At 39.2% G+C, this 25,868-nt stretch overlaps 1 protein-coding gene across 1 annotated transcript in view; it reads left to right on the forward strand.

Moving 5' to 3' along the window:
• The window catches only part of SYTL5 (synaptotagmin like 5), a 442,905-nt gene that overhangs the window by 209,553 nt on the left and 207,484 nt on the right, over positions 1 to 25,868 (forward strand). Inside the window, exon 2 of the mRNA XM_059678890.1 lies at positions 20,655 to 21,100. Within this exon, the coding sequence (XP_059534873.1) occupies positions 20,982 to 21,100 (119 nt within the window). The 5' untranslated portion in view covers positions 20,655 to 20,981. The remainder of the gene's footprint in view (positions 1 to 20,654; positions 21,101 to 25,868) is intronic.

The raw sequence follows: 25,868 nt of genomic DNA on the forward strand, positions 1-25,868 counted from the left end.
AATTTCTGACTGGTCCTTTTCTTTGTGTTTGACATTCTCACTAAGATCCTTGAAGGTCTCACTAAGTTCCTCAGAGGTTTCTAGAAGATTCTTGAATAACCTTATAACTGTGGTTTTGAACTCTATATCCAGTAGTTTGCTTTCTTCCATTTCTTTCATTTGTGACGTGTTTCTTTGTCTCCACATTTTGGCTGCTTCCCTGTGTTTGTTTCTATGTATTGGGTAGCTGCTAAGTCTCCTTGAGTTGATAAAGTGGCCTTGTGGAGTAAGTGTCCTATAGAACCCAATGGCTCAGCCTCCCCAATCACCTGAGGTGGACACCCTTGGTGTAGCCCTTTGTGGGCTGTGTGAACAGTTTTGTTGTAGTTGAGCCTTGATTGCTGTTGGTGTCACTGGGAGGGATTGATCTCCAGGCCAATTGGCTGCAAAGATCAGCTGTGACTACATTTGAATAGCTGCTGTGCAAGAAACACCCCTATGGAGCAGGATTTACTTCAGTGGGACTTTGGTGCTCACTGAGCCTACCCCTTGGGTGTGTAGCTTATTGAAGCAGGTGGTCCCGCGGGGGTGAGGCCAACGGAGTCCTAACGAAACATGCCCAACTCCGGAGACCAGGTACAGTGACGCAGATCTAAGTTTATTGTGTAAGTGCAGCAATATATATAACATTCTGGACGAATCAGAAGTTTACACTAAGGGCAACCAATAGTAGGAAAGATCAGGGTACTATGTAGGGGCTCTAGGAGGTTTGCTCAGGTAGGTGCTGCCACTTCCCGTTGTGCCTAGGAAGCTTGTATAGGCGGAGTGTGCTCATGCCATTGCATCTGCCACTGCACTGAGATAAATCTCCTGAGCTCTTCCCACATCTCCCCCTTCTTTTCTTATTAGCGCCTGCTGGATGTGTATGATCATGGCTTGCTGGGCACTTAGCTTGAGGAACATGTTGTATAAACAGTGAAATAATACTATTCCTACGAAGAATCCTACTATCATGACTCCCTAAATGAGGAGGTTGGCTGGGTTTAACCAGGAGGTTAGACGGCTTAGGGCATCACTTAAGAAACTAAACTCAACGGGTTTCACTCGGGTATTATTGCATGAGGTGCTAGGTATATCCACCCTTGTCCCGGGGCAGTCCCATTATCTAGAGTCCACTTAAAGAGGTTAGGGCTACTGCTATCAGCCCATACTGTCCCGTTCTATGGCAATGAGACCAGTTCAGCTCCGTCACAGGGTAAGCCCACAGAGCAGTTAGTCACGTGGACAGTGGGGAATTGTAGGCTGTCGGCGCTGACAGGCATGAGCACTCCTGGATGAGGTATGGCCGCCCATACATGTTGTGCTCGTGCCTGAGAGTTCGTTGTTATGATGGCATACATTAATAGGAATAATGTCCCTTCTGACGGATTGCCTTCTGGTGCCATGCGTGCAGCTTGGTCCTGTAGGTTCTTGAGGGCCCGTCAGTGCTTTGGTTGCCTCCGCCGTCGGGGCTGGTTGTCTTCTATGGTCAGGTCCTCCATTTCCTCTAGCGGTGGTGATGGTGATGGTGTTCTATGGCTCATTGCTGGTGGTGCAGGGTTTGATGTTGCGGGCAGGAATCCACACGGGATTTTTCTCACCTTCTGGAAAAATACAACCAAACCCTCTCCCTTGGGTTAAGAGTGGGTCGGGGCCCTTCCAAGCCCCAGTTAGTGGATCTCTCCACCGGACCAAAGGGAGAGGTGTTGGTACATCCCTGAAACCTCCCCAATGTTTGAAAATGGGAGGAAGAACATTGGGGGCAAAATGAAAATAATTGAGAGTTAATAAGGCCTGTTGTAATAGTTGTTGGAGCATGCCTGTATTTCCCCCTTCTTTTTCTTTTTTGAATCTGGGTTTTTAATTCTTTGTTCTGTCGTTCTACTATGGCTTGTCCCTGTGGGTTATATTGTATGCCAGTAACGTGCTTGATGTTATGTTTCGTGAGGAGTTGCTGAAAAGCCTCACTAGTGTAGTAGGGGCCATTATCTGTTTTAATTTCCCAAGGGAAGCCTAATGTTAAAAATGCTCCCTTGAGGGTTGCTATTGCGTGGCGAGTCTTTTCACCTGTGTGAGCCTGAGCATACGTGTCCCCAGAGCAAGTGTCAATGATTACATGTACATGTTTGAGTCTACCACAGCTCGGAATATGGGTCACATCTGCTTGCCTTAAGGCATTGAGTTGGAGCCCCTGAGGGTTGACCCCTTGTGATTGAAGGGGGCCTAAAGGCAATAGGGGGCCGCAGGTTTTGCATGCCCATATGAGATGCTTGCAGCTAGAGAGGGTTAAATGAGGAAATAGCTTGTGAAAGCTAGCTGCCTCTATCTCTGGATTGTTTTTTCTCTTGTCTTCATGGCTGGAGTATTGCTGATAATTCCTCTCTGTTTCAGGAATCCACATGGTCTTGGAGTTGTTTTCTAAAAATATATAAACGTATGCTCGACCAAAGGTTAATAAAGGAAACTTTATTGGGGTTCTATTTATTTTTGCTTAAATGAATTTCCTTTGGCTTATGTTGACACCACATAGGTTTTTCATGGGTGTCTTGCTGTTAGCATTATAACTGAAAACTTTTTCTAGATGTAAATTAGTTACAGGATATCTTTCCTTACATGGTGTTTTTCCACTATCCTCCCTTTTTTGATTTAATTATTAGAAGACTTTTTGGAAAATGTATAATGCAGTCTAGATAACTTTAAATTTTAATTTTTTGCACAAAAATATGACTGCTTTAGGTTCATTGTATGTTAAGCAATTTTTCCATGAAATGAAAATTTTGGTTAATAGTTCTTGAGCCATTTTTAATTAATCTGAAAACTTGACTACTATTTTACTGTCAAATTTAATACTCTAACAACAATCTTAGTTTACACTGTAAATATTAATGGAAAGGATTATTTTGCATCCTTTGAGAAGGCCCTGAGCATTCCTGGTGTTAGCCTGGATTTAGATATAGGGTAGACGCAGTTAGCCAAGTCTCTGTTATCTGGGTACCAATTTCAGCTGGACTGAGTCTCTTTCTCCAGAGAGGGCCCAGCTCTTGCCATTGGGCAAGAGACAGATGTATTGTACTAGCCACTATGAAGCTTTAACCTTAGCATGAACAGAGAGCTTAGGCAACAGCTGTGGGCAATTGGATTATAAGAAGAGGGACCCTCTTGGCAAAACGGGCAAGAGAGGTCAATATAGAATGCTTAAGTGCCTTCCCAGGGGCCTTCCACACAGTGGAAGGGATTAAATCCTTTAATGTTCTTATTAAATTGCTGCCAAACAATTAGGTTGTAAGCTTGTTTGGAATAAATGTAAAATATGCTGTTATAAAATATTAAAAATTATTAATGAGCTTCTGTTATTTTAAATTACACCTTAAAATTCTACTGCTGTATTTTAAGAAATATTAAATAAAATAACTTGCTTTGCCCTTTCTTAGAGGCAAAAACTCAAGATATGTATTTATTAATTTTTATTTGATAAAGCTTTCCATTTGATTTCAAACACATTAAATTGGCTTTATTAAAAAATCCTTTAAGAAGAGAGAATACACTTTTGAAAACATTTCAGGGCCCAGGAAATGTCCCAAAGTCATTCCTTGGTTATAGTACTTTTTATAATTATTAAGAGATATCAATTAAATTAAGACTGACAAGATTTTCTTTTTATACTTTAGGCATTTAGTTACTATAATTATAATTTTTCCCAATTTAATTTAACTAGAACTTTAAACTCTTAGCTGGCAAATTAAACATTCAGGATTTCTTTAGAGTAATAAGAGTAGGTGCTTCCTTTCTTGTGTAATCTTAAGTATATTGTATTAGATTAATTTAGTATTGGAAGTGTTAAAGAGAAGAAAACTGGACAGAGATAAGTTTGCTTGCTAGCAGCTTGTCCTTGAGACCTGCATAACTTAGATAAGCAAAAACCAACAAAGAACTCTCCCTGCTCTCCATGGAAATGGCCTTTTTTATTTTTTTCTTTCTCTGCATTAACCATTTGGATATCGGGAATATTGTTGCAGATCCGGTGGCATTTGCTGCCGCTGTGGGGTTAACATTCACAGGAAAGACTCCAGGGGTCTCTAACCCTAAAGACTTCTTTGCTCTATCCCTCTGGCTACACAAGGATTGATATATCCCTGTCCATGGATTATCACCCGTGTCCCCCACGAAAGGATTACTTGGGGGCCCCTGGGCAGTTAAACTTTTTGTTTGCTCTGCAAGGGGAGTGAGGGAGTGACTCCAGCAGGAAGCCTCCTGCTTTCACCTCGCTTGAGGTTTTTTTCTGTCTCAGTTTCAGCCTTCCTTGAGCTTTGAGAAACTACTTTTGGGTTGTTGAAAACAGCCCAGGAATCTGTGGGGGCAGAGGGCTCTGGAGTGTAATAGGGAGGTAAAGGGTCTTCTGTTCCCTCGCCCGCACCACTGGTGGTGGAGAGCCAGGGGTTAAATGCTATTAGAACATCCCAGAGCTTTTGTAGCTCCTTTTCTGTTACCTTTACTCGCCTGCTCTGTAACAACGCATGGAGTGCCCGAGACTGAGGGTCTCGGGCTGAGGGGGGAAGGTTTCCCATCGTTACAGTGGGGCACTAACCCGACCTGAAGCTTGCCTGCTGGGGTCCCTGTTTGTGGTGCCAGAATGAAGCAGGGGGTCCTGCGGGGGTGAGGCCGACAGAGTCCTAACAAAGCATGCCCAACTCCGGAGACCAGGTCAGTGACACAGATCTAAGTTTATTGTGTAAGTGCAGCAACATATATAATATTCTGGACCAATCAGAAGTTTACACTATCCTTAGGGCAACCAATAGTAGGAAAGATCAGGGTACTATGTAGGGGCTCTAAGAGGTTTGCTCAGGCGGGCGCTGCCACTTCCTGGTGTGCCGAGGAAGCTTGTATAGGCGGAGTGTGCTCACGCCATTGCATCTGCCACTGCACTGAGATAAATCTCCTGAGCTCTTCCCACAGCTTATGGATGTACAGAGTTGTAATCTGGTATGGTCTGACACTGTCCACTGGGTGCACTGGCTCTTTGATTTCCATGGAGGTGCAAAGTCAGCCACTGCTTGGGGTGACCTATTTCTAGATTCTTTCTATTTGTATTGGATTTGGAAATGCTCAGGCAAGGTCCAGCTGTGAAGCAAGAGAGGCCGTTGCTAGTGCCTGGTCTTGGGCCTTTTATCGATAGGTTTGATGCACACTGATTGAGCTGCTTCTTGTTTGAGATTTTAGCAAAGTTTGAAACCTGAGCAAAGACAGGCCATTCATATGCAAACGCTGCTGCACACAGGTCTGGTGGGGCTGAAAATTGGATGGGGTGGGGTCTCATCAAATCACCAGGGTAGGGCAACCAGAAATGGCTGCCAGTTATCCCTGTGACCTGGGAGGTTCCAGAACAGGAACAATGACCCCTGAGAGCATCTCTGTCTGGGAGAAAGCTGCTCCTGAGTTTCTTCCTTGATGTCAGATAGTCCAGTTCCTCTCCATATGTGTCTATGTCCCCCACAGCCACCTGGTGCTTGCAGTCCAAGTAAGTTCATGTCCCGGTCCTTTAAAATGAACATCTGGTTCTACAGCAGCCTTCGTTTCACTTGGACACAATCCCTGCTGGTTTTTACAGCCTATAAGTGCAGGGCCTTCTCTTTCCAGCTTTGGAACCCTGGGCTCAGGGTCTGGTGTGGGGCTGGGACCCCTTGTTCCTCACGGGTGGCCTCCACAGAGACAATCTCTCCCCTGATTAAAATAGTGGCATATGTGTGTGCCAGACTAGCCTGTTCTTCACCTCCACCCATCCTACCAGTATTAATGTGCTTTCTTCTTTACTTCTCTAGTTTCAGGACTTCCCGTCAGCAAGCTTTGAGGTGGTTCTGAATGATTTTTGTTCTGTATTTTAGTAGTCATTTTGATGTCCATCTGTTATTTAACTCAATGTAATATCATCCAAGATTTTCAGTTATCTAAAGGCTAGAGTCCTGATGCATGAATTTGGTGCAAGAGGCTTGGCCCCTGCTGTCATGGCAGTGGCCGCCTCTGCCCCAGCCCCCACCCCCTACAGTTGCCTCTGCCTTGGCCCCTGCCACCATGGCTTCAGCTGGAAGGTCATCTGGAAGGATGTCTGATCTAATTAGCATATTATGCTTTTATTATTATAGATGTTTGAAATGTTCTCAAACTGACAATCTGAAACTTTATTACTGTAGAATTTCAAGATCATCAGAAACACAATTCTGTTTGGTTAAACAGATTCATGTTTTCAGATATAAAAGTTTTATTTGTTTTTTGTTTTTTTAAAATATACACTGAGGATATTTTTCTATTGATATTGAGAGAGAGAGAGAGAGAGAGAGAGAGAGAGAGAGAGAGAGAGAGAGACATTAATGTGAGAGAGACACATCAGCTGGTTGCTTTCTTCACTTGCCTCAACCAGGACCAGGGAGGTACAGTCCCTTGAGTGGAGATCAAACCCTTCACCCTTCATTTCAGGAGGTGATACTCTAACCACTGAACAAAATCAGCTAGGGCTTGATGTTCAAGTTTTAGTAGAAGTAATTGTAGCTAATTTGATCAATGAAATGTCAGTTTAATCAAAGAACTACTCAAGTAGCATGGAAGTGTATTCTTATATTATACTTAATCCTAATAAATCAGAGAATACATAGCTGTTTTCACAAACCCAAACTATTAAGCTAGACTTGATGCCAAACATTCACCAAACTTATATGAATTTGAGTTCTTAAAATGGTGAGTCAATTTCTGGGAAAATATATACTGTTTAAATTTAGCTAATTTTAGCTAATTTTAAGTATCATAGTTTAATTTTAAGAATGCTCCATTTATATAATAAATTATTTATTAGACATGCCAATCAGAACAGAGCTACTTTATTTCTTTTTAAAATAATTCTTTATTGATAAAAGTATTACATATGTTCCCTTTATTCCCCCATTGATCCTTTCTAGTCCAGCCTAGCCCCCTGAACCATGCCTTCACCACCATATTGTCTGTGTCCAAGGGTTATTCATATACGTATACAAGATCCTCGGTTGATTACCTTCAGCCCACCTACACTCCCCCATCTTCCCTCTGAGTTTCCCCACTCTGTCCCATGCTTCCAGGTCTCTGTATCCACTCCATTCAGTTTATTTTGTTACTTAGATTTCACATATGGGTACAATCATGTGAAACTTGTCATTCCCCGACTGACTTGTTTCACATAGAATGATACTCTCCAGGTCCCTCCATGCTGTCTCAAAAGGGTAAGATATACTTATTTTTTATTGCTGCATAGTATTCCATAGTATAAATGTACCACAACTTTTTTATCCACTCATCTGCTAATGGGCACTTGGGCTGTTTCCACATCTTAGCTATTGTATATTGTGCTGCTGTGAACATAAGGGTGCATACATTCTTCCTGATTGCTGTTCCAGACTTCTTAGGATATATTATTAGAAGGAGAAACATTGAGTCAAATGGCAGTTCCATTTTTAATTTTTTGAGTGAACTCCACACTGTTTTCCTTTGTGGTCTAGTTTCATCTTTTTGCATGTATCTGTCCAATATTCCCAACATCATTTATTGAAGAGACTCTGTTGACTCCATTTTATGCTCTTGCCTCCTTTCTCAAATATTAATTGACTGTAATGGTTTGGGTTGATTTCTCAGGTCTCTGTTTTGTTCCATTGATCTATATGCTTATCCTTGTGCTAGTACCAGGCTGTTTTGATTACAGTGACTTTGTAATATAACTTGAAATCTGGTATTGTGATTCCTCCAACTTTGTTCTTTCTCAAGATTGCTGCAGCTATTTGGGATCTTTTTTGGTTTCATATAAACTTTTGGAGTATTTGTTTTAGATTTGTGAAATATGCTCTTGGTATTTTAATAGAGATTGCATTGAATCTGTAGATTGCATTGGGTAGTATGGATATTTTAATGATGTTGAATCTACCAATCCATGACCATGGAATATTCTTCCACTTTTTATACCTTCTTCTAGCTCTTTTTAAAAATATATATTTTTATTGATTAAAGTGAGGCAAGGAGGGGCAAGAGAGAGATAGAAACATCAATAATGAGAGAGAATCATTGATCGGCAGCCTCCTGCATGCCCCCTAATGGGGATGGAGTCTGTGACCTGGGCATATGCCCTTGACCGGAATTGAACCCTTCAGTCCACAGGCAGACACTCTAGCCACTGAACCCAACCAGCTAGGGCAGGGGTGGGCAACCTTTTGGGGAGTATGCGCCAAAACCAGCAAAATCTCTGACTCAAAATTCTTCTGTGTGCCAACCCTAATTTTTTGAGAACATGTTACACCTACTTGATATCTCTTAAGGTGTACGTATGTGAAGAACCTTGAAGAAATAATAAAATTCATTTCAGCGACAAAAACAGTATATGATGATGAAAAATACATTTATTTTTTTAATGTATACATGTACACTGATAGTCCGACAGAAAACTTTATGACTCCATTTGATAGCATCAGTGGGACTTTTGCTGATGCATCACTGATGACAGAGATTTGACATCAAGTTTATATTTCGTGACCTTCAGAGATATGCATGAGCTACTACTTTCACCCATCAGGCTACTCCTATTATGAGACTTAACAAAATTCATCACTGAGAACAAAGATTCACAAGCGTATGTGGATGAAAACAAGGAGAGTAACTCTGTTGCAAAGTTTTTTAAACAGAAAAATTTTCTGGAATGGCATTCCAAGTCCTCAATAGTTCTTTTTCGACACTATTGAAATTGCTCTTCCCTTCTCTTGTCAATCCATGTCTATGGTCTTTAAGATAACTAGTTATGTAAAATTATTTGTTTATCTAAGATGCACCTACACTGAATTTATCTGAAAAATAAGAAAGTGGATAATAAGAAAAAAATTGTAAATGGAAGATTATAAGAGATTTAGCGTGCCAGGAAAAGTTACTGGCATGCCATGTTTGGCATGCGCGCCAGGGGTTGCCCACCCCTGAGCTAGGACTTCTTCAATATCTTTTAAAATGTCTCGTAATTTTCCAAGTACAGGTCTTTTGTCTCCTTGATTAAGTTTATCCCTAAGTATTTTAATTTTTTTTATTGCAATGGTAAATGGGATTGCTTTTTTAGTTTCTCTTTCTGATAATTCATTATTGATGTATAAAAAAAGCCATCAATTTTTGAGTGTTGATTTTGTATCCTGATACATTGCCCAATCATTTATAAAATCCAGTAGATTTTTCTTTTCCATTTTCATGGAAAATTTTTTTTCCATCCTTTCACTCTCATCCTATGTGTGTCTTTTGTTCTGAGTTGGGTTTTTTGTAGACAGCATATAGTTGGGTCATGTTTTTGTATCCATTCTGCTACTCTGTACCGCTTCATTGAAGCATTTAATCCATTTAAATTTAGGGTTATTATTGATAGGTACTTATTTATTGCCATTTTAATCTGTAAGCCTGGGTTTCTCTATTTCTTCTCATTACAGCAGTCCCTTTAGAATTTCTTGTAATTCTGGCTTGATGATGATGTACTCCTTTTGCCTTTTTTTTTTTCCTGGGAAACTCTTTAATTGACTGTCTCTTTTATTTTATTTATTTTTTTCCAGGTATTTCCTTCCTTCCTTCCTCCCTCCCTTCCTTCTTTCCTTTCTTCCTTCCTTCTTTATCTTTCTTTGTGTGTGTGTGTGTGTGTATATTTATTTATTTATTTATTTATATTGCTTAAAGTATTACAAAGAGTATTACATTTGTCCCTCTTTCCCCCCCACCCTTGACATTCCCCTGGACTTCCCTATCCCCCAGTTTCTTGTGTCCATTGCTTATGCTTATATGCATGCATACAAGTCCTTCAGTTGATCTCTTACAACACCCCCCACAACACTATTTGGGCTTCCCGCTGTAGTTTGACAGTCTGTTTGATGCTGCTCTGCCTTTGTATCTATTTTTTTGATCATCAGTTTATAATGTTTTTTATTATCCATAAATGAGTGAGATCATGTGGTATTTTTCTTTTATTGACTAGCTTATTTAACTTAGCATAGAGCTCTCCAGTTCCATCCATGCTGTTGCAAACGGTAAGACTTCCTTCTTTTTTACAGCAGCATTATGTTCCATTGTGTAGATGTACCACAGTTTTCTAATCCACTCATCTGCTGATGGGCACTTAGGCTGTTTCCAAATCTTAGCTATGGTAAATTGTGCTGCTGTGAACATAGGGATGCATATATCCTTTCTGATTAGTGTTTCTGGTTTCTTGAGATATATGCCTAGAAGTTGGATCACTGGGTCAAATGGGAGTTCCATTTTTAACTTTTTGAGGAAACTCCATACTGTCTTCCACAGTGGCTGCATCAGTCTGCATTCCTACCAGCAGTGCACAAGTGTTCCCTTTTCTCTGCATCCTCTCCACCACTTGTCATTTCTTTATTTGTTGATGATAGCCATTCTGACAGGTGTGAGATGATATCTCATTGCTGTTTTGATTTGCATCTCTCAGATGATTAGTGACTTTGAGCATGTTTTCATATGTTTCTTGGCTTTCTGAATGTCCTCTTTTGAAAAGTCTCAATTTAGGTCCTTTGCTCATTTTTTGATTGGATTGTTAACATTGGCAAATATGTCCTCCCATGCAGTGGGATTTCTTGTTGTTTTGTTGATGGTTTCTTTTGATGTGCAGAAACATTTCATTTTGATGGAGTCCCATTTGTTTATTTTCTCTTTAGTTTCCAATGCCCTAGGAGCTGTATCAGTGAAGAAATTGCTTCGGCATATGTCTGAGATTTTGTTGCCTTTGGATTCCTCTAGTAGTTTTATGGATTCCCATCTTACATTTAAGTCCTCTATCCATTTTGGGTTTATTTATTTATTTATTTTTAAGAATCTCAGAAGGTTTACTGAAATAATTGAGCTTTAAACCACGTTTGGAGCAGCTTGAGAAAGTAGGGTAAAGAAATGAGCATTCCGGAATGACACAGTGGCAAAGGCAAAGACCAAAGTCAACAAAGTGGAACCCTCAATGAATCAAATGTCCTTTGCATTTTTTAACAACAGCACATTTTTTTTTACAAAGCGTATCATAAGAAAGCATATTCATATCAGGGTAAAAAAGAGGAAAAATAATAAAAATTCCTATATTACATTCAGCAGCCCTGTCCTACACAGACATAATTCAGAATAAAAACCAGGAGGCAGTGCAAAATTCTGAACCCTGATGATATCTGCCATATAATACTTATTTTTTTTATTGCTTAAAGTATTACAAAGGGTATTACATATGTGTCCATTTCCCCCCCCCCCCGCCCTAGACAGTCCCCTAGCCTCCCCTATCCCCCAGTGTCTTATGTCCATTGGTTATGCTTATATGCATGCATACAAGTCCTTTGGTTGATCTCTTACCCCCTACCTCCTGCCCCCCAACCCTCCCCGGCCTTCCGGCTGCAGTTTGACAATCTGTTTGAGGCTGCTCTGCCTCTGTATCTATTATTGTTCAAAAATTTATAATGGTCTCTATTATCCATGATTGAGTGAGATCACGTGGTATTTTTCCTTCATTGACTGGATTATTTCACTTAGCATAATGCTCTCCAGTAACATCCATGACGTTGCAAATGGTAAGAGTTCCTTCCTTTTTACAGCAGCATAGTATTCCATCATGTAGATGTACCACAGTTTTCTAACCCATTCATCTATGGATGGGCACTTAGGCTGTTTCCAGATCTTAGCTATGGTGAATTGTACTGCTATGAACATAGGGGTGCATATATCCTTTCTGATTAGTGTTTCTGGTTTCTTGGGATATATTCCTAGAAGTGGGATTACAGGGTCTAATGGGAGTACCATTTGTAGTTTTTTGAGGAAACTCCATACTGTCTTCCATAGTGGCTGCACCAGTCTGCATTCCCACCAGCAGTGCACAAGTGTTTCTTTTTCTCCACATCCTCTCCAGCACCTGTCTTTTGTTGATTTGTTGATGATAGCCATTCTGACAGTTGTGAGATGGTACCTCAGTGTTGTTTTGATTTGCATCTCTCAGATGATTAGTGACTTTGAGCATGTTTTCATATGTCTCTTGGCTTTCTGAATGTCCACTTTTGAAAGGTGTCTATTTAGGTCCTTTGTCAATTTTTTGATTGGATTGTTTATCTTCCTTTTGTTAAGTTGTATGAGTTCCCTATGAATTTTGGAGATTAGGCCCTTATCAGATATGACATTGGCGAATATGTATTCCCACGCAGTGGGTTTTCTCATTGTTTTGTTGATGGTTTCTTTTGCTGTGCAGAAGCTTTTTATTTTCATGTAGTCCCATTTGTTCATTTTCTCTTTAGTTTCAAGTGCCCTTGGAGCTGTATCAGTGAAGAAATTGCTTCGGCATATGTCTGAGATTTTGTGGCCTTTGGATTCTTCTAGAATTTTTATGTGTTCCTGTCGTACATTTAAGTCCTTTATCCATTTTGAGTTTATTTTTGTGTATGGTGTAAGTTGGTGGTCTAGTTTCATTTTCTTGCATATATCTGTCCAATTTTCCCAACACCATTTATCGAAGAGACTATCTTGACTCCATTGTATGTTTTTGCCTCCTTTGTCAAATATTAATTGAGCATATTGGTTCGGGCCGATTTCTGGGCTCTCTATTCTATTCCATTGATCTATATGCCTGTTCTTGTGCCAGTACCAGGCAGTTTTGAGAACAGTGGCTTTGTAATACATCTTGATATCTGGTATTGAGATCCCACCTACTTTGTTCTTTTTCAGGATTGCTGCAGCTATTCGGGGTCTTTTTTTATTCCAGATGAATTTTTGGAGAGTTCGTTCTAGACCTCTGAAGTATGCCCTTGGTATTTTAATGGGAAATGCGTTGAATTTATAGATTGCTTTGGGTAGTATGGACATGTTAATGATGTTGATTCTACCAATCCATGAACACGGTATGTTCTTCCATCTGTTTATGTCTTCCTCTATGTCTTTTTTCAACGTCCTGTAGTTTTCTGAGTAGAGGTCTTTTACCTCTTTAGTTAAGTTTATTCCTAGGTAGCTTAGTTTTTTTGGTGCAATGGTAAACGGGATTGTTTTTATAATCTCTCTTTCTGAAAGTTCACTATTGGTGTATAGAAATGCCTCAGATTTCTTGGGGTTAATTTTGTATCCTGCTACATTACCAAATTCATGTATTAAGTCTAGTAGCTTTTTGATGGAATCTCTAGGGTTTTGTATGTATAATATCATGTCGTCTGCAAATAAGGACAGTTTTACTTCCTCTTTTCCAATTTGGATGCCTTTTATTTCTTCTTCTTGCCGAATTGCAATGGCTAACACTTCCAGTACTATGTTGAACAGGAGTGGTGAGAGGGGGCATCCTTGTCTTGTTCCTGTTCTTAGGGGAAATGGTGTTAGTTTTTGTCCATTGAGTATGATGTTGACTGTGGGCCTGTCATATATGGCTTTTATTATGTTCAGGTATGATCCTTCTACTCCCACCTTGCTGAGAGTTTTTATCAAAAATGGGTGTTGAATTTTGTCAAATGCTTTTTCTGCATCAATTGATATGACCATGTGGTTTTTTTCTTTCAATTTGTTTATGTGATGTATCACGTTTATTGATTTGCGGATATTGTACCATCCTTGCATCCCTGGGATAAATCCTACTTGGTCATGGTGTATGATCTTTCTGATGTACTGCTGGATTCGATTTGCTAAGATTTTGTTGAGGATTTTGGCATCTATGTTCATGAGGGATATTGGCCTGTAATTCTCTTTCATTGTGTTGTCTTTACCTGGTTTTGGTATTAGGGTGATGCTGGCTTCATAGAACGAGCTTGGAAGTGTTCCTTCCTCTTGAATTTTTTGTAGTAGTCTGAGGAGGATAGGTTTTAGTTCCTCTTTGAATGTTTGGTAAAACTCCCCTGTGAAGCCGTCTGGTCCTGGGCTTTTGTTTGCTGGGAGGTTTTTGATGACTGCTTCAATTTCTTCCATAGTTATTGGCCTGTTGAGATTTTTAGATTCTTCCTGATTGAGTTTTGGAATGTTGTATTTTTCTAGGAATTTGTACATTTCCTCCATGTTGTCTAGTTTGTTGGAGTAGAGCTGTCCATAGTATTTTTTAACAATCATTTGTATTTCTGTGGGGTCTGTTGTTATTTCGCCTCTATCGTTTCTGATTTTATTTATTTGGGTCCTCTCTCTCTGCTTCTTGGTGAGTCTGGCTAGAGGTTTGTCAATCTTGTTTATCCTTTCAAAGAACCAGCTCTTGGTTTCATTGTTTTTCTGTATTGTTTTTTTGGTCTCTATGTCATTTATTTCTGCTCTAATCTTTATTATCTCCTTCCTTCTGCTCACTCTGGGGTTTTCTTGTTGCTCTCTTTCTAATTCTTTGAGTTGTAGAGTTAGATGATTTACTACCATTTTTTCTTGTTTTTTGAGATAGGCCTGTAGAGCTATAAACTTCCCTCTCAGGACTGCTTTCATTGTGTCCCATAGGTTTTGGATTGTTGTTTTTTCATTGTCATTCGTTTCCAGGATGTTTTTAATTTATTCTTTGATCTCATTGGTAACCCAATCAATATTTAATAGTATGCTATTCAGCTTCCAGGTGTTTGAGTATTTTGGGTTGTTTTTATTGTAGTTTATTTCTAATATTATGCCATCGTGGTTTGCGAAGACACTTTTTATGATTTCAATCTTCTTGAATTTGGGAATACTTTGCTTGTGACCCAATACATGGTCTATTTTTGAATATGTCTTATGAGCATTTGAGTAGAATGTATATTCCCTGGCTTTGGGGTGAAGTGTTCTGAAGATGTCTATTAAGTCCATCTGATCTAGTGAGTCATTTAGGATTGCTGTATCTTTGCTGATTGTTTGTTTAGAGGGCTTATCCAGTGCTGTCAGTGGTGTATTAAAGTCTCCTACTATGATTGTATTGTTGTCGATCTCTCCTTTGATATCTTCCAGGAGTTTTTTTTATGAATTTGGGTGCTCCTGCATTCGGTGCATATATGTTTACCAGGGTTATATCTTCTTGTTGTATTGATCCCTTTAGTATTATGAAGTGGCCTTCCTTATCTCTTGTTATGGCCTTCACTTTGAGGTCTATTTTGTCTGATATAAGTATTGCTACCCCAGCTTTCTTTTCCTTTCCATTTGCCTGAAAGATATTTTTCCATCCTTTCACTTTCAGTCTGTGTGAGTCCCTTCTAATGAGGTGGGTTTCTTGTAGACAGCAGATGTATGGGTCATGTTTTTTTATCCATTCAGCCACTCGATGTCTTTTGGTTGGAGCATTTAGTCCGTTTACGTTTAAAGTTATTATTGAAAGGTACTTGTTTGTAGCCATTTCTTTTTTTGTGTGGCTGTTTTCTTTCTGAGCTTTTTATTTCTTCTTTTTACACCAGTCCCTTTAGCATTCCTTGCATTGCTGGCTTGGTGGTGAAAAACTCCCTTAGCCTTTTTTTGTCTGTGAAGCTTCTTATTTCCCCTTCAAGTTTGAATGATAGCCTTGTTGGATAGAATATTCTTGAATTCAGTCCTTTGGTTTGCATCACTTTGTAAATTTCAGTCCATTCTTTTCTGGCTTGATGTGTTTCTGTTGAGAAATCATTTGACAATCTAATGGGAGATCCCTTGTATGTAACTTTCCGTCTCTCTCTTCCAGCCTTTGAGATTCTCTCTTTGTCCTGAACATTTGCCATGGTGATTATGATGTGTCTTGGTGTGGGTCTTTTCGGGTTCACCTTGTTTGGGACTCTCTGGGCTTGTGTGACTTTTTTCTTCCCCACCTGAGGAAAGTTTTCTCATATTATTTCTTCGAGTAGGTTTTCTAATCCTTGTTCATCCTTCTGTTGTTCTGGTACTCCTATTATTCGTATGTTGTTTCGTTTCATGTTGTCCCAAAGCTCCCTTAGGCTCTCTTCCTGTCTTTTAATTTTTTTCTCCAATTGCAGTACATTTTGGGTGTGTTTTGCTTCCTTGTCTTCTAATTCACTTATTTGGTCCTCCGCTTCTCCTAGTCTACTGTTGATACTTTCAATGGTGTTTTTCATTGCAGCTATATCACTGTTCATTTCTTCTTGGGTCTTACTTAAGTTGTTGATTTTTTCATCTGTTTCTTCTAGCTTCTTCCATGTGTTATCGATTTTTTCATCTGTTTCTACTTGCTTCTTGCAGAGGTTGTCGATTTTTTCCTCCATCCGGTTTATGCACTCTAGGACCCTTATTGTGAATTCTTTATCTGTCATGTTGTATGCCCCTGTATTACTTAGCTGCTTTTCTGGAGAGTCATCCTTCTCTTTCCTTTGGGGGTTTCTTTGTCTACCCATGTTTGATCTCACTGACATATCTAGACATTGAGTCCTTCAGTGGTTGCTCCCTTGGTGGCAGTGACTCCTTGGTCTGTGGTTGCTCTTCGGGCGGTTGCGGTCGCAGCTGCTCTTCAGTTGGCAGCAGCTCCTCTGGTGGGTGCTGTTCACAGCTGTGGTGGCTCTTCTGTCTGGTGGGGCGAGGTTTCACGTACAGCTGCTGTTCCTCAACAGAGGATGTGGTTCTCAGGAGGTTGCTGTTGCTTGGATCTGCTGCGTTGATTTAAAGGCACAAAATACAACACAACAAGGCACCACGTACCAGGCACTATACACAAATATATTCACGATATTAATAACCCCAAATAAAGGTGACCACCTGAATTAAGAGAATTAGGGGATAAGGAAGAAGGAAGAGAAAAAGATAAAAGAGAAAAAAGAAAAGAAAAGTAGGGACCAAAAAAAGGAGTGCAAAAATGAAATTGGGAAAAAGGAGGGGGGGAAATAAAAGCGAGAAAAGAAAAGAAAAAAAGAGCCAAAAGAGAGAATGAAGTGGAAGAGGGGTTGAGACTTTTTATATGAGGAGAATACTCCTATAGAACAGCCATTAATCCCAACAAATTCCAGCAACAGCTCCCTGGATATGAATGCAAACTAGAAACAACCAATAATATAACGATGAAAATAGAATGGAGAACACTAATCCCAAAATAAAATAAAGAGAAAATAAAATGGCCTTTTGAAAAATGGTAAAATGGTAGCAGTAATAATACTGGTTAAAAATAAGAAGGTAGTAATTAAAAGGGTAAAATCAGGTGATGGAAAAAGAAGAAAAAAAAAAGAAAAGAAAAAAAAAGAAAAAAAATTGGTTTCTTAGTTAAAAAGTGAAAAAAGAGAAAATAAATTGCAGTAGTGAAGGTCCTTCGGTTCTTCTATCTTCAGTGTGGCTCACCTTAGACCTGCCAGGTATTCAGGAGAGTGTTGAGTTTCCCTGCAATATACTGTTCCTCTGTGTTGTAAACCACAGTCCTTATTTTAAAGCAGGCCGCATTTATTTCTCAGACTGCCTTATTTTGTGTTTAGTAAAGAGTCAGTTTGTGGGTCAGCCTCTGGGTGGCAGTGTTCTGGGGTTGGCCTCTGAGGCTATAGGGCCCCTCTGTCCAGTGGAAGTTCACTGCCCAGAGCTGACTGCGTAATAGTTAGTTACCGGTGCTATGTTGTTGCTGGGATTGAAAATCCCTCTATAGGCCAGACCCTGTTAACTCCCAGGGACTGATCAGGTTATTTTAATCCTTGATCTCCTACAGGGTGGAATCTGGGTGTGGCTGTGCTCCTTGCTTGTGGGCTGGGGGGGAGGAGTCTCACTCTCCGGAGAGGATGGCTGCCCCAGTCCTGGGCTCAGGGGTGTCTCAGCACTCAATTCACTTCCACCTCTCCTGGCTCCCCCTCTCTCCCCAGTCTCTCCCCAGATTCTACTCCTCCACACACTCTCCCTCTCTTCAGCACAGGTGAGTGTCTGTATCCGAAATGTCCCATGAACAGGATTCAATGAAAACAAACAAACAAACGCCGGCCGCGGAAACGGGGAAGCCTTGGTTTCTGTAAGCTTCTTCTCCTACCGGGACTGCATGGTCAGGTCAGCTCTTCAGGCTGCCCCCTTTAGGCTCAGTCCTCCGTGATCACAGAACCCAGCTCTCAATTCCCCTGGCGGCGCCAGGAATCCCACGGTTCTCCTTTCCCCCCCGTCAGGGGCTGTGCCTGTCCCAAGGGACGCGGCTGTCTGCCACGCGGTTTCCCTCGGACTCTCTGGGCTCAGAGGTCTGGCAAACTTTCTTGCCCAAATCCCTGGTTTTTTTACCTTTCCAGGGGAGTTCTGCTCTTCCCGGCTGCAAACCATCTCACCAGCTGAGCAATTTCACCAATTCGGTGTGTGTGTTACTAGTTTCAGCTGCTCACTCCATTTGCTCCGGGACACGACCTGGGACGCATCTGCCTATATCGCCGCCATCTTCCGTTCTCCGATATGTTTCCTTAATAAATTCTCTGTCACTGAGGGCTTTTCCATGCTGAGCCATGGAGTGAGCAATACAGTAACTTGCTTATGTTAAATTTGTAGAGCATCTTACAAATTTAATGATGGAATTTGATTGACTTTTATAGAGGTGTAGTTGCCTAGAAATGTATTTCTTCCTTTAATCAATACTTTTTTCAAGACCTGACAATGATTAGTTTCAAAATGTCTCTTTACATTCCATGTTCTGCTTACTACCATTTCATTACACAGTATGCACAGTGATCTATTGTTTCTGTCTACCATCCCGTACATCTCGGTCCATATGTCTTGAAAGGGTCGGCTACTGCTACTTCCACTTCCTTTATCATTCAATCTTGCTTTTTAATTTTTTTTTATTCTCCATCACAAGGCTGCAAAAATAAATAAATATAAATCACAGCATTTTTTATAAAAGGTTGATAAGTTTCTTACCTATTAACTTTTTGCAGTGTTGTTGCACTGACTCTTGGTGCAAAACAATTCAAAGATAGTACGTATAACCAACAAATACATGGTGCTGTAATCAATTATCCGACATGCAGAATGTCTCGTTGAGCACTGTTGCACTGTATATCTTTTTCTTCTAACCCTCCCACTCCTGTCTTCTAACGAACATGGCGATCAAGTGCCTCCATTTGCTGAATGCAACCGAACGCACGGGAAGCTTACCCGAGGCACATGTTGACAATAACAAGGCCGTTTCCAGAATTGGGCATTTTGTCACCCGGGTAAAAATAAAATGTCATGAGTAAAGATTAATCTCTTTATAGTGCAATTCTTAACCTTTTTATATTACTGTCAATATTGGAACAATGTATCTTGGATGTTTTCACTATGTATCTTTGCTACGCAACACCGATGTACATGTTTACCTCTGGTTTTAGAATTGCATTATTGATCATGGGTAACGTGAGTAATAATATTACTTCAATTATGCCCAACTCTGGCGGTTGCAAGAGACAAATATTTGAGTTATGCAATTTTTTTGTCTCTGTCCATGCGTGTCACCCAAAATGAGTTTGTGTGTCACCTCTGACACGCGTATCATAGGTTCGCCATCACTGCTCTAGGACTTTGGAGGTGGAAAAAAGGACTTGATTAAATCTAGAATATATGTCCTGACCAGGCAGTTTTCTCAGAGAGGACTAGCTTGTGGTCTATAGGAAGCAGTTCAGTTCCAAGTGATTTCAGTTCTGGTTTGGTGTACAATGTATAGAACAAACAAATAGGAACTTTGGAAAATTAATGAGGTTCTGGAAAAGATTCTATCCTTCCAGTTATCTTGAATTTTTGAGTTCAGTCTAAGCAGTCTTTGAGTAAGTATTTAGCTATGCTTGGGAACCTGGCTAGAACCAAGCAAACCAAGTGTAACTTGCATAAAGATTGTAGTTCACAGACCTGGGGCGAAGCTGAGGGATAGTGTCACAGAATGATGCCAAATCACAAAATCTGGTAGATCACTCTAATATGCATCATTCTTAAGGGGATGTATAGAGAGAATCCAGTTACCAAGGCAATGAAAGAATGTGTTCAAGCGTTAAAACAAGGGACAGTGCTTGAAAAGCTTCTGATGTTGACAAGGGGCTAGTTTTAGAACAACTGTTTTACAGTATTCACATACCTAGAACACAAATGACCATGTACATCATGAGATAAAAACACCCATCTTGAGAATGAAACATTACGCAACACAATTGAAGTTCCTGGGTTCTCCTCTCTGCATCTCTCGAGTTTCTTGTATTTATAATACAAATACATGTATTCCTAAATTAATGTTGTCACAAGTTATTTCCTTCATCTATATGCTATTATTCTGATTGAATGTTTCTGTAACTTGAGTTTTTTCATTCAATATTATGTTTGTGAGATATTTTCATGTTGCTACATGTAGCACTGTTTAGTAGTTTTTAGCAGTGCTGTCTTTGCTGTGGTCTGAGTTGTAGGGAGGAAGAGAAAAGGAGGAGGCCATATAAGGGACTTGTACAGACTGCACACTTGGTGTCCCCAAGTGGTGACCCAATTTGTCCATGAGTCAGCTGCAAATGTGGTAACAGGATCTGGCTAGTAAAGAATTCTAATTATAATGAAAGAAACTGAATTTGCATGAAGAACTTGGAATCAACTAAATATTATAATATTTCATGGTAATAAACACATGATATGAGCATAATAAATGCATGTTTCCTGATTAAAAATATTTTTTAGCTTAAATATATCACTGTTTCAAAAATTAGACACTCTTACAAGTGCTATGGGAAAAATGACCTAATTAATTTTTCTCTCCTTTGTTTTCTCCACCTTTTCTTCTCCAGTGGATATGATTCCTGCCCTGTAGTTGTCTGAAGGATCAATATTGTGCATCATTAGTGACCCTCAGCTTCCACCTGACTGTACACCACAACAAAGTCTTTGGAAATATTTTTCAGTTAAAACAGTAATGACTTTTTTTGGAGCCTGTTTTCTATGTAGCCTGGAAGAATACCTAACTAACATTGGCAATTCTTCAAATACTTTATAAAATAATCACTCTATATCAAAGAACTGAGTGACTGGGTTGTTGAAGGGGACCTTAACAATTGAGGATATCAATTCACCTGGAAGATTCAACCACTGCTATTCAGAGCTGCTGCTGAAATACCATGTCTAAGAACTCAGAGTTCATCAATCTCTCATTTTTATTAGATCATGAGAAGGAAATGATCTTAGGAGTTTTAAAGAGAGATGAATATTTGAAGAAAGTGGAGGAAGAGAGAATAAGGTACTATTCTTTTATCTTTGCTGCCCTCCTTCACTGCTTTCTGTTTGTTTGAAACAATTTAGATCAGAAATGGGACAACTGCAACCACATTGAAGACAAATGTTCAGTGATTTCAGGGGTTCCAAATCATAGTCCAAATATTTTTTGTACTTTATTATTTAGCTGGATGGAAGAATGGCATTGATCTAATAATATAGTGTTGATGAGAATGCCCGTTTTTAATAATGTCACAACTTGTAGCTAAGTGGGAGGACTGCCCAAGTTTTAGTGCTAGTTCTGGGATATATTAGTTGCATGACCTTGATTAAGTTACTCAACTTCTCCATGCCTTGGTTTCCTCATCAATTAAACAAGGATAATAATAATAATAGTATACACCTCATAAGGTTGTTGCAAAAGTTAAGGAAGATAATACATGTGCAGCACCTGGTACCTAAGTGTAAAATAAATATTAGCTATTATTTATTTATAATGTTTTTCTCCGATCAGTCTTACTGGGGCTTTGTCTCCACTATAGCTGGGAGAAGAAGCAGGGGATCTTGGGAGTGAAACTTACCTATTCTACCCCAGGAACACCTATATTTTTTCAAATATGTCTCTGTGAGAAAAGTTGAGTAATATTGGCACAATCGAGTTTCACATCAGTTATAGGCATGTTTGATATTTGGCTAAATCCCCATATATGATCTCACCTATGTTTCAGCCAACATCCATTCTGATTGATTGCATCATCTGTTCTGAATGGTCATATTGTCATTCTGATTGGCTGTTTCATTCACTGCAATTAGTTGCTACCTGTAATGTCCTGCTTGTTAAATATATTTAGCTATTACATATCACCCCTGAATACAGGAACAGATATAAACAGTTTCTTACTCAATTACTGCTTACTGTGCAACATGTAGATTTTGTCTTGTATGTTTTCCAAACTGCAATCAGAAGCTTTGTTTATTTTGCTTGAAGAGAAATCCTGTAGTAATATTTATTATCTTAACATGTTCCCAAAATAATCAGTGTACCTAAAGCAACTAGGATCCTTAGAATTGGAAACACATTAAAATATTCTTGATTGATGCTTATTTCATATTACAATATACATAAGAGCTCTTCAGGGTAAAGTTATTGATTTTCTGCCTCTTTAAATTTTTTTGAGTAATTAAATGTTTTTTTCTACACTACACTGTGTTAAATGTGTTATCTCATTTTGTTTTGAGCTACCAAGATATGAGTCAAGCCCAGAGATTTTGGTTCTGTCACTCTTAACAGCTCTTTATTGAGAAGCCATGCCAAATTTGGCAGCTGTTGAAGCATACATCCACACTTATTTATTGAAATCTTAGTTGCACCATGAAATCTTTGTGTCACCTTGTACAAGTGACTTCCATAAATAAATCTAGTTTCCTCATTTGACAAACACAAATTATAACATTAGCTACCTCATAAGGTTGTTGTAAGGATTAAATAAGATATTATCAAGAACGTAGAGCAATACTGACATACAGTAAGCACTATATAATTCCTGGCTATAATCATTATTCCCATGGTTTGTTTGGCTCTTGATTTACTAGTTCTAGTGACCACTATCAGTGCTCCATTCAGATCCTCTGGGTCCCTTGGATCTATGCTCTCAACCCCCATTTTCTACCTGCTTTACTTCTAAGGGTTGGCACCTACTGTTTTCTTTAGAGGACCACCTTTGGGTGGTTGGAGTTGCCCATAGGATTAGAGAGCTACAAGTGACAGGTAAGTTTATGTCCCTATTGGGCAGCCCCAAATCAATGGCTGACAGATACTGTAACCATTTGCCTCTACCTTGAGGCAAGACAGACTCCACAATGCGACTTCTGCTTCAGAGCTCCCCATGGGAACATGCTGAGGTTGCACTTCACCTTGGCTTTGGCCCTCTTCCTTTCCTTTCCTACCTCACCTACTTCCTTACCGGTTCCTACAGAGAGCACTCCTTAAATAATTTGCACAACAAATGCACATTTCAGAATTAGCTTCTGGAAATCTCAACTAGAGGATTTGCTAGAGCAGACAGGGAACTTAATCATTTTCCTTGCTATCATCCAAAGTTATCAACATAAGGAAATTATGGTGTAACAGATTTTATTGCACCAGAAAACTTTTGTGTTAGTTATTACAGTTGTTTTCACTGTGCTACAGAGGTGTAAGTTGATATTTGGTGGGAATCTAGAGGAAAAATAATCAGTTATGAATAAGATCTAAAAGAAGAAATGGTTTCACAGGAGAGGTTACATATGAGCTTAGCCATGAAATTTGAAAAGGATTTTGATACTGACAAATATATGTCAACTATATTTCATCTGTTTACCATGAACCACAAAATTGCCTCAGATTCCACTAATAGGCTTCAGAAGGAAATGGAAGCCAAAGAAAAAAATTTAAGCATTATGATCATCACAAAGAAAAAAACTGGTCTGTAAAGTTAGTAAACTGGAGTTTGGGAAGCAGTAGATTTTGTATTTGTGTGCTTATTTGCTTAAGTAGGCTGTCCTTAGAGATTAAGAAAATAGAACAATGGAAAAGTGTGAAAATTATATTGAATCAACATTTTAAAGGCCTGTCACACAATTGTGCTCCACAGTCCACATAGCCACTAAAATGTGGCATTTGTTAAGGTGGAACTGGTCTCTGGGTGCTCTTTTATTAATTTCTATATTGATTAAGGTATTACATATGTGTCCTCATCCCCCATTACCCCCTTCCCCCCCAACCCCTGGGTGCTTTTAAAAGTGCTCTGCACCCAAAAGCACATCAGAAACCTGATTATTACCTCCAGGCATGAACTGTAGTTTGGGGAGAGATATCAGAGCATTCTAGATTCATCCCAGAGGCTCAAATATATTTATTTTTCTATTTAAGCCCAAGCAGGAAGGAGTGATACAAGACATACAGACACAGGTTTCAAGTATTAAAGAGAAAGAGTATTTTAAATGTTCTTTGTGAAGAACAAATCAATTATGTTTATTGATGCTTTAATGCAATGAAGAAAGAGGGAGGAACTGATGCAAAGAAAAATTGGAACTATCAATAGTGACTGCAAATGCAAAAAAATACCTTTCATTTGGAAGCATAATATTAAAATGCTTGTTGATCCTTTTGTATTTTAGATTCTTCTAACTGTGGAAGGACTCAGCCTAACATAAAAAAGTACATGACTCATAGTATCTATTTCTACCTTCCCAAATATCATTAACAAATTTTTACTCTACTTGATCTTCCACACCTAAAACTAAATACTGCTTGCTAAATGTTTACTTTGTCGTATTGACTTATGTAAGAAATCTTCAATTTAAAATAATACCTATTTATTTCTGCAGTTCATTTGTTGGCTTTATTCTCACGAAGATATCATTTTCATTTGGCCACAATGCCTAAGTCTAAAACATGTCTGCACTTAGGTTCTTTTTGACACCTATGCTTGGACTTGTCTCAGTAGTAAATTCTATTTGTTGCCTTATAGTAGTGATGGTGAACCTTTTGAGCTTGGCCTGTCAGCATTTTGAAAAACCCTAACTTAACTCTGGTGCCGTGTCACATATAATAGAAATATTCTGATATTTGCAACCATAGTAAAACAAAGATTTATATTTTTGATATGTAATATATATATATATATATATATATATATATATATATATATATATATATATGCCATTTAACAAAGAAAAATCAACCAAAAACATGAGTTCGCATGTCACCTCTGACACGCGTGTCATAGGTTCGCCATCACTGCCTTATAGCATACATTTCTCTTTTCTTTCTTCCTATCCAACTCTCAGTTTTGCTCAACTCCAGCAGTCACTTTAAAAAAAATCATTCCTTGACTGGGATTCCTCTGGCAACTATTATGGGTCTGGAGGTGCACATGAGACCAAAGATGACCCATTCAAGAGGGTTCTCTTCCCCAGTGGACATGTCCAATAACACATGTTATACCAGTTGCTGTTGCGTGTGAATGCCAGCATCCAGATATACTAGTATGAGCCACACTTCTGGGCTACTTAATTTTTAATTACATTTATTGGGTGACATTGGTTAATAAGATTATATAGATTTCAAGTGTACATTTCCTTTGACACATGGTTTGTATACTGGATTGCATGCCCACCACCCAAAGTAAAATCATCTTTCATCATATATATTTGACCCCCATTACCCTTCTGTCTGGTAAGCACCCTTCCCTCTGGTAACCACCATACTGCTGTCTGTGTCTAAGAGTTTTTGTTCGTTTGTTTTTCTTGTTTGTTTATTTGTTCCTATTATTTATATCCCAAAGACCTAAATATTAGATCTGAAACAATAGATTACCTATGTTTTATAGCTACTAAACTTATGGACCTTGGTCGGAGAGAACATTTTATGCATTTGAGCCCAAAAGCAAGGGAAGTAAAGGCAAAAATAAATGAATGGAACTATATTAAACTAAAAAGATTCTACATACCAAAAGAAACCACCAACAAAACAAAAAGGCAGCCCAACCAGCGTGGCTCAGTGGTTGAACATCAACCTATGAACCAGGAAGTCATCATTCAATTTCTGGTCAGGGCACATGTCTGGGTTGCGGGCTTGATCCCCAGTAGGGAGTGTGCAGGAGGCAGCCAATGAATGATTCTCTCTCATCATTGATGTTTCTATCTCTCTCTTCCTCTCACTTCTTCCAAAAATTAAAAAAAAAAAGTCAACCAACTGAATGGGAGATAATATTTGAAAACAATTGTTGAGTAAGACTCCCTCCACGTTC

This window comes from Myotis daubentonii, chromosome X, assembly GCF_963259705.1.
Source record: "Myotis daubentonii chromosome X, mMyoDau2.1, whole genome shotgun sequence".
NCBI classification, from domain to species: domain Eukaryota; kingdom Metazoa; phylum Chordata; class Mammalia; order Chiroptera; family Vespertilionidae; genus Myotis; species Myotis daubentonii.